Source organism: Rhyacophila brunnea, unplaced genomic scaffold, assembly GCF_057557595.1.
Source record: "Rhyacophila brunnea isolate RB1 unplaced genomic scaffold, BYU_Rbru_1.0 scaffold_23, whole genome shotgun sequence".
Taxonomy (NCBI): Eukaryota; Metazoa; Arthropoda; class Insecta; order Trichoptera; family Rhyacophilidae; genus Rhyacophila; species Rhyacophila brunnea.
The window spans coordinates 6,332,969-6,343,261 of NW_028232893.1; the positions used below are offsets into that span (position 1 = coordinate 6,332,969).

At 34.8% G+C, this 10,293-nt stretch overlaps 1 protein-coding gene across 1 annotated transcript; it reads left to right on the forward strand.

The window, feature by feature from the left end:
- Window positions 1-6,919: 6,919 nt before the first annotated feature.
- On the forward strand, window positions 6,920-9,052 carry ox (ubiquinol-cytochrome C reductase complex subunit oxen). Its single transcript, XM_085950782.1, has 2 exons — window positions 6,920-7,146; window positions 8,918-9,052. Exons 1-2 carry the CDS (start codon window positions 7,012-7,014, stop codon window positions 8,951-8,953), a joined length of 171 nt encoding a protein of 56 aa, XP_085806908.1. The 5' UTR covers window positions 6,920-7,011; the 3' UTR covers window positions 8,954-9,052.
- Window positions 9,053-10,293: the final 1,241 nt, after the last annotated feature.

Below are 10,293 nucleotides of genomic sequence, written 5' to 3' on the forward strand. Positions count from 1 at the left end.
GGCGTTCCGCTCCATTCCGAGCGCTGCGTTCCGTTGAACTAGAGTGCGCGCGCAGTATAGGAAGAAACGCGGGTGCGAAGGACACGCTGCCAGGCGAACTGAATATATCGTTCCGTTGAACTAGAGTGCTCGCGCAGTATAGGAAGACACGCGGGTGCGAAGGACACGCTGCCAGGCGAACTGAATATATCGTTCCGTTGAACTAGAGTGCGCGCGCAGTATAGGAAGACACGCGGGTGCGAAGGACACGCTGCCAGGCGAACTGAATATATCGTTCCGTTGAACTAGAGTGCGCGCGCAGTATAGGAAGACACGCGGGTGCGAAGGACACGCTGCCAGGCGAACTGAATATATCGTTCCGTTGAACTAAAGTGCGCGCGTAGTATAGGAAGAAACGTGGGTGGGAAGAGCACTGCCATAGTTTAGTTCAACTATTTTTTTCATATGTAGTTTCATGAAAACGAGTCTAGCGAACTAGTTACCTACCTAGTTCGCGAACTACCGTATTTTTTAACATATAGTTTTATGGTTACGAGATGAGACAAGCGATCGAATCTTATTTCTTCGCCAACTGGATTGTGCACCTTTTTTATATGTACATTCAGGTTGAAGGTTTCATAAAATCTTTCCGTGAATACGTTGCCAACGGTTTTTCGAATAAAAAATAAGTAGGTTTGTAGGATCTAATCTACTAGTATGACAGTTTGGATCTGTCATTTTTTGATAGATTTTTACTAGAAATTGGGTGTAATTGAATAAAATTAGAATGTAGTATGTACCAACTCGTAGATCATCTATAACTTGGACAATTATTTTTTATTAAGTTTTATAAAAATTAAAACTAATTCATTTTAATTAAGTATGTACAATATTAAACATGTATAACAACATGCACATTAATTATTTTATAACTAGCTATTACCAATAACGAATGTAACGATAATACAACGGTGTCGTTAACCCTTTTACAATAATGTAGTAGAAAAGTATGATTTGACCATTAATAAAATTAATAGAAGTCCAACACACTTATTATAGGTAGTTCAAACAAAAATGTGTACTTGCTAAAATAAATATTATCCAGAATCTGTGTGGGTATAACGAATTTGTTTTTTATACAGGTTTCCACTCATGTCAATATGTAGTTATAATTTGTAAGTTAATTTGCAATCTACAGAAATAATATCTAAGTAGGTATTTAAGATCTACGCAAAATTATGAACTTTTAATCTGTAACATACGAAGGTAGGTAATCAAAATAAAGAATATTTATCTGAGGCTTGTAATATATTTTCTATTGTTAATTTAATTCTACGGTAGTCTATTGTTATATAATCATTCAATTAATTAATAATTAGCAGTTAACCAATGCGTAAGCCATAAGGCATTGGTCTTTGGGTAGGTATGGATCTAATTTTAAAGTATGATAATTTGGATCTGCCATTTTCTAAATAGATTTTATTGGAAATTGGGTACCTACCTATATAAATGCAGCAAATATACTTACTTACACGTTTGTTAATAATGCTAACTAATACCTAATAGTGGCGAGGGGTGGAGGTATGCTATTAAGATTCGATATAAATAGTGTACACTAAACTTTGTCAGTTATGCTTTATTTGTTTTCATTGAACTGAGAATACTACATGCAGATCGTGCTGGTTAATTTTTAAAATTCAATTAAACCCTGCCAAATCAAACCATAATAGTTTAATATGCTATTAGCGATCCGACAACAATAGTGCACACTTTTCTAGTCATATTCATTAGTTGTCGTCGAATTAAGAATACCTACATCATAATATTATATTACACATGGTGTTAGATTTTTTATAAGACATAATAATATATGGGTGGGAATTAATCGCACATTGCAATAATCAAAATTCACAAGAAAAAATAACTTATATTAAATATAATAATAGATATTTAAATCTATGCAAAATTATAAAAGTTAAATAGGTACCTTGTACAGGTTTGTGATATAACGAATAATTGTCTATTGCTAATTTAATTCTACGGTGGTGGACATATTAATAAGTATATTCATACTATTGCATTGAAACTTATTTATCTGGAAAAAATAGAGACTGACAATTTTATTAATTTTTTTTTTTTTTTTTTTCTAGATGCCTTTATGGATACCTCGCATTTACTATCGAGGTTTCTTAAGGACTTTGGCACGCAAACTACTCTACTTGATGCTAGTCAAATGAAAATTGTGCCGGCTGAGAGAATATGCCTTATTGAAAACTGTTCTTCTACCCGCATCGGGTATTGCTAATTTGAATTCGGCCAGGGCCTATGATACCGCCTTGCAAAAACCCTGGAAAATTCTTAGTAGCGCAAGGCGGACGTGATTCTGATGAATATTTTGTCGTATTCATTGGGAACTGAGGACTGTGATTTGTAGTCGAGTTTTTTCCCGTGGTAAAAGAAATGTCGCATTGGACTAATGTTCTAAGTATATACTTATCCTATCTTATATGATTGCAGTCACTGGATCTGAAAGGCATGAATCATCTTTACATGTCACCATTTATTATTTTTATTCTTTTTATTACATCAATACAGAAATTAAAAAGGGCATCTCTTCCGGCCTCGTTTGCCATGGTCCCCGGAAGGTCTCGAATGTCCGCATCTGCCATCTGTAATAAAAAGTTCAGGTTGTGCCGCTCCTTGCTAAAGATTTGACAATCTAGGAGTAAATGTAGGACGTCCTGGTCGCTTCCGTCGTCGCATGGACACTTTCCATCAGATGTTATTTTAAACCGGTGCAGGTATGCTCGCATGACTCCGTGACCTGTAAGAATCTGAGTCATCTCAAAACACAGTCCCTTATGCACCCTGACGTCTCGTGCTGCTAAAATTGAAGATAAAAACTTTCGGGTCAACTCCCCTGTCGATGAGTTTATGTATCGTGAGTTCCATTCGTTTTTCACCATATCTGAAATTGTAATTTTCGCGTAGCTCAGAGGAAATTTGTCATAAGCTATCGCAGTCTTGGGTTCAGAGGCACCATGCCGAGCCAATTTGTCAGCTCTTTAATTTCCTTCTATCCCGGTGTGTCCCCTTATCCACTTGAAGTGCACCTCGGGGTGGCGCCGTATTAATTACATAATAATATAGGTACTTATTGTTTTTTTATTTATCTAGTTTCAAAAATTATTTAGTTTTTAAAATCATTGCTAGATGTCGTGTTTAATTCAATATTCTGAATTCGCACGTGCAATGTCAACGCATGGCAATAAGTTATTCAAACAGCTCAAGATATGGGCGTTCGGGATGGGCGAGTGTACTTGTTCACCCGACGCAGGGGGTACCGTGGTTTTAATGCGGTTCCTTAGCCCTAGGGCGTGGCTCTTCCATTGCACTTTGGCTGGGCTGACCCCTTCGAGTTCCGGTGATTATTGGAATTCGGGCGCGTAATTTTTGATATATGGGGGGGGGGGGGGTGGCGACGAGATTCCGTAATTCCTACGCGCTAGTACTATACATTTTATTACGGCAACAAAAGACACAATAGACCTAATCTGTCCGAACAAATCACAATCCGTAATTGACCTATTCGGTCGGTGTCCTCATTAAGTGACTCATTTCCCATATCAACAGTGAGCTTAATGTCCGCATGTTTTTTTATTGAACTACACCTGGCGGCCGGGCGATTTTGCAAAAAATTCGCAAAAAACTGCAATTTCACTAAATTCACTATAACTTGTAAACCAATTGAGATATCTTAACCAAATTTGATTTGATGGCTTCCAGATACTTCGCCGCATAAATCAATGCCATTTGAGCAGTGGTTCTATATCTGTGGGTTGCATTTTTATGTGGTGTAATGAAAAAAACTTAAATCTACTGAAAGGTCTTTTTTTTAAATATGTAAAATCTACTTTTTCACATTGTTTTCTTTGTTTTTATGTTCATATGTGTGAGAATTGAATTGGATGAACTCTTTCAATACAATTGTAGAATACAAATATTTTAGAAAATCATAAAAAAATAAATTATGGATAATAACAAATTCCACCTATCATTTATGGGTTGATTGGTAAATACACAATTGCAACTTGTGTTTACGTCATCGATAGACCTATATTGAATCTGAAGATGCCGAAAGATGAAACCCAGATAGTTAGAACGATTTAAACCATGAAAAAGTACACTATTCTCAAGAATTTAGCTGTAAATAGATTATTTTACTTGAAACCATATATGTTTTGATGAATCGAACAAATACGATAATGTTTTATCATATTATAAATACCCAAAGTTGAAAAATCCCTGCTTCTCAAATCAATCATCCCTGTTGCAGATTCACCCCCATCCCCATGTAAGTTTGTTTCCTTATTTTTTTCAGTCATTCTGAGAAATCATAGGTTCATATTACTCTTATTAGTAGGTATTAAAGAAATCTGGGTAGTGTCTTATAAGTTTTTATACAATCTATATAAGTAAATTGTATTCAGTCTCTACTGAACTATCGGTCAAAACGTCGCGAAAATTGCTCTTCTCTTGCTAATCTTTTATGATTGTAATCTTCATATATAAATTTTATTTTTATTCACCTCAAAATGGGCGGAGGAGATGAAACATATTTAGAAAATTTTATAAACAATAATATGTGTTTGTTATGTGACCCAAAAAACTGGATGCCAAATGAGTGGTAAGTACAAATTATATTATAGTTTAAATGGACAGATTCTATCTTTACCGCGATAAAACTTACGTAACCTAACAGTTATGACCAATAAATTTATATCTGCTATGTAACATAAAATAATATATTTCAAAGAAATATTTTTTTATTTGTTTCGTAAACATATGTTGAGAACCTCTGACACTAAGTTTGAATAGGTCATACGATACTATTATCAACTTCCCCATAAACACGTCAATAATTGTTTTCGGAATGACTCGGCACCATAAAAAAATGCCATGTGGTCCGGCCTATTCATAAATCACTCCCCAAAGTGTTGCTAACCAATACTACGATGTTGTGTTAGAGGCCTCAAGGTGCACGGCGGTGCACGGTATGCATATATGCATCGGAGCATCAGTGTCACGCTTGTTTTATTACGCGTGTATGTGTATCCTTGCTAAGCAGTGAACTAAACCAGAAAAATTTAAAAATACAAAAATATTATAAAAAGGCACGTGCTATTCTCACACACGTCAGTGTACCATCTAGCATTATTTTTACAAAACTATTTAGTAAAAATAATATTTTATTTTTTGTTAAATAATACGTTGATGTGTACACCACCATCTCTCATCGACATTTGAAAGCAAACTCAATTATAACCCAGTATTTTTTCAATAGAATGTAATGTAAGCTGTTTAGTCAAAAATATTATAATAGACACAAAGACTACGAATCGTTCATAAATTCAATGCAATATTTTTTTTATGAGGAGTGTAAAGTCAACTAGGGTGACTGCTATAGTAATGGGACAGGTTTAGCTATGGGACACCTCAACTTTAAACTCCCAAAATAAGATTAGCTAAGCATTTCTGTAAGTGTGAAGGAGACAGATCTATTCTGTCATTTCCTCTTTATATGACTGCATTTGTATTTTTCCGGTGCTAGTTGGCTCTACTTACAAAATATAATTCTTAGTTGAAGTCACCTCAAAATCGCAAACCCACCCTAAATGTAAGTGTTTCCAACTACTAGAACAGATTTTAATATTTTTAAGTAATTGGACAGCCTGTCCAATTAGTGTGTTTGCTTAAATTTATTTAATATTAAATGAATTTTTGTAGACTTTAATGGTTCGTGCTTATTTATTATTAGCTTATTTACAAAATTTCAGTTGATTAGCTATTTGCGTTCATTTATTCACTGGGTGTCCAATTACTATAACACTGTACTGTCCCATTACTGAAACAATTTTTTTATTGTGTTTCAGATTCTACAACATGGGTTATTTATAATTTTTGTCATTTGAAAAATTTAATTATGTATTTAGGTATAGCCTTCGTTTAGGCTAAGACTTTAGGTATCTAAACTAATCTGTAGTTTGATTTAAATGCTGTGTCCCATAACTGTACCATTGCCGTCCCATTACTATGTCAAAGGTGTCCCATTCAAAGAGATTGGACTCCTCCCCCAGAGGTAGCACACAAATGTCAGTGTGTACTCGTTTTGTGAGAGAAAGTGTTACTTCTCTGAAATTAGGTACACTTTGTTTGTTTGTTAATAATTAATAGTATGCATATTGTTCCGAAATGCTGTTACTCATTTGTATTCTTCCATTATTAAACATTTTTTTACCGAATAATAACGTATAATACGTATAAATCGAGAGAATAACTATCATATCCGCCATGTTGTTTTACCACACGAACTTGAAGAAGCTCCAGAATACCAACATTACCAACTGTCTTTCTCCGATTCGTATTTTTTAGTACATAAATGATAGCGTGTTCCCTCTCCAGTCTTTCAATCTCTTTGGTCCCATTACTATGTTTTATCATTTTTTTCCGAAGAATGTAAATTTTTAATAAATGCTTTTGGTTCTATTATTTTAACATGCATTTTCTTAAAATTCATTCAATTCCGCATCTTTACATATCAGATATGTTCCCTAGAGGCTAATATTCTTTGACTTATACACTTTTTAAAAAAGTCCTTTCCTTAAATGTCCCATTACTATAGCATTCACCCTACCTAAGTATCTACCTACCAACCGTGTAATGTCTTTGGTATCTACCTAATCTTCCAAACCTTCCAAAGCATTTTAATTAATTTAACAATTAGGCAAACTTCCGTTAAAGTTTAATAATTCAATTTTAACTAATATTTATAATTTATTCACTACGATATCTAAATTCTCCGTTATTGATTTTTATTAAAAAGATTGTATAAATTAAATGATAGTGTTTATGGTTTAATTTAACATACTTTTGTTGCACGTCCACACTTTCAACTTGCAGCAAATATCATACCACTCAGGGGGCCTCTGACATTTTGTCGATTTGACAGATATCGAAACTCGATTTTTCAAGATGCTGGGCACAATTTACCGAGTTGCGTTCAAAAGGACGTCAACATTCCTTTTAGTTGTCATGGCCGGCACGTTTTTCTTTGAAAGAACTTTCGATGTGGGTGCAGAGACCATTTTTGAAAATGCGAATAAAGGAGTAAGCATAATCCTTCACACATGTTATATAATATTTTTCGAATCCCGTTATTTATATTTAAACAATACTATTCAGTGACTTTTATGCATTATCTGTGAGTCTATATTAAAATATCACATAATCCAGATATTGTACCGGACACAGGCATGTCCAACTTCAAGCGGGCTGTAATTTACCACTCTTCGTAATTTTTTGGATGAAAATTAAACAACAATTTATTTTCTGACAGCTTTTCTTCAAGGTATACCCACTTTTCACTCTCTTGAAGCTCGTAGGTCACTTCAGCTCTCAACACATTTTTGCCTGCTCTCACTAGGGATTTTTCTAATCCTGACATACTAAAGACTTTGAATTTATATGTGTCAGTCAGGTCCGTTTAGACGTCAGTTCTGTTGTCAGCTTGTGAGTTTTATATTTCTATTAGAATAATCAGAAGATTCCATGTCCCATAATAATATAGCCTTCCTTTTTTCCACTTCATCAATAAATAATTCTGTATCAAAGTATTCACGCTCCATTTTGAAAAAAAATATTGTCTATGTTAAAACCATAATGGTTAAAACTAGCCGACAAATCACTTCCACGCACGTTGGCGATCGCGTTGTTACTGGGCGCAATAATTGGCGGCATTGCGCGAGGTCGAGATTCTAGCGATTGACCTGCGCAGTACGCACAAGAGTCGTCACGCGCGAGTGCTTGTGGGCGGCTCAATAAGATCACATGTACCTGGAGAACGCGCAACTTGTTACTCGTGCGCAAAAACGCGCCATGTGGGCAGGCTCTAAGCTTACCACGGAAAGAAGTGTTTAACGCTTCCCCTTCTAAATGCACACACTTTTTATATTTCACTGTTTAATTCCGATTGGTCTATAGTGCTTTCGACCAATATCCATTCCTGATTTACATGATCATTGGAAAAAATCATACGTATGAAACGTCTAACTCGTAACATTTACATCAAAATAACTGGCAAGTTTCATTGTACCAACTTACAAATTCAAATCATAATTAAATCCTTTCAGAATTGCCATCAAGTGATGGAATTATAATGTCGTGGGTCACAGGTTTGACTCCTGGGTCTGTCAATACACGTATTGTTTTTCAATTTGTGTTTGAAGTCATAGTATGGACCTACATAATAGGTTGAGTAAGTGGTTAACACCCATTTCTTGTAAAAACAAAAATCTGTTAATACCAAGGCCTGAACAAAAACGAACCATAAGTGCGAATGAGAAAGCATTCGGCACGCTTATATCTCCGCAAGATGCGTTAGAGAAAGATAGAATTTCTACGGCTGAATTAAATATTTTTTAGAAACGTCGCCGGTAAATATTGATTTGAATGATTACATTCATTTAAAAACTGCTAGCATGTGTTGCTGAAATTTATTGTTTTTGTGTTAAATATAAAGTTAGTAGTGGTAATTATTTTTAGTTAATTTAGTAAAAAATATGTTTAACTATGTTGTGTTTAAATTTGGTAGCTATACTGAGGAGCAACATGATGGTACAATGTTTCATAGTTATTAAAATTGAGGTTCTACTGTACGTTATACGCGAGAAACACAGCTTCATTTTGTCGAACAATAGTCACACTTTTTATATTATTACTCTGAGGTTAATATAAACCTCCACTCTGTGGAGGCCCATATGATCCTCTTAGGTTCGGACATGGTGAAAAGAATAAAAGATGTAATTCTAAAAGTTCCTGCTTCCTCTTGTTAGTCTAAATTCTTGACAATACTGATGATTTTTTTTCTCCTTTTTTCCAGAAACTGTGGAAGGACATCAAGCACAAGTACGAATAAATGGCCACCGATCACCTGTTGATTGTTCAATAGCAAATATTTATAAAATTTAAGTTAATAATGTATCTGTTAAATAAACCATAATATAAATAGATAAAACTTGACTTTTAATGCATTCATTTCTCAATAAATTAATGTTTTCCCCTTAACATTTGGTCAACCATCCATGTAGGGGATTGAGCGAATGGCGAACAAACTACTCAGGTAGAAGAATTCATTATCTCCCTACAGTGAAGTGTCCATGATACTTTTATAGTATTATAATCATCAGAACTGGTTACCTCCACCTAAATGGGAGATCTGTTGACACCAGTTGAGTATCTTATTGAAGTGGACAAAACTAATACTGATGATTATTAAATGTGGAATAAGTACCTAATGCATCTCAGATTAATAAACAGATTGAGTGTTTCTATAAAAAAATAGTTTGCTGAGGAATTTCAGCCAATACTGAAAATCGCCTGCGGCAGTTTTTTTAAAGAATAAATAATTTCTGCTAGTCAGTGTAAATAGCAGACTGGGCACAAGATATCTTACTTTCAATCGATCTATGCTTGATAGAGATATTGAAGAAAACCGTCTTGTCTATAGATGAAAATTAAGCTGAAAAAAGTTTGGTGTAAGACATTTTGCATTGCAGATCGATTTGTAACGTACATCAATCACACTTTTGTACTTGTACATTTACTTGTCATGACTGCACTGAAAGAAAAACACCTTGTGATAGTGCTGTAAGCAGAAAACAAGTTTTTTTTATATACTGAACGTTCACTACTTTCATGAACAATCTCAAATAACAGTATAATGAAACATCGTATTAAATGCAACCAATTGAGCAAATGGTTAACATCCATTTCTCGTAAAAATATAAATCTGTTAACAAACCTCCACTCTGTGGAGACATATGTGATCTCATTTGGATCGGACCTAGTTGGTCAAAAAAAAATGTAAGTAGGTACCTACCTATACAATATCATTTTTCTATAATATCAATTAAGTCCATTTACCTGGGGCACCTAAGACCCGTTTCCGACGGGACACCGGTGTCGCGCTGAATATAATATAGGAGGCCTTTGTATTCGAATAAACGGGCCTTTGTATTATGTTTATGAATCTCCCAGAGCTAATGAGTCAACGCATACTTTCGCGTTATAAATTAGAACATAAAACTGGCTGGGGTAATAAAATCAAGTGTATCGGCGGTTTGAGAATGTAGTGGCCGTTGGAAAAGTGCACCGGACACGCGTTGACTCATTAGCTCTGGGGCGTTCGTAAACATAATACAAAGGCCCCTTTATTCTAACACAAAGGCCTCCTATATTGTATCGAGCGCGACACCG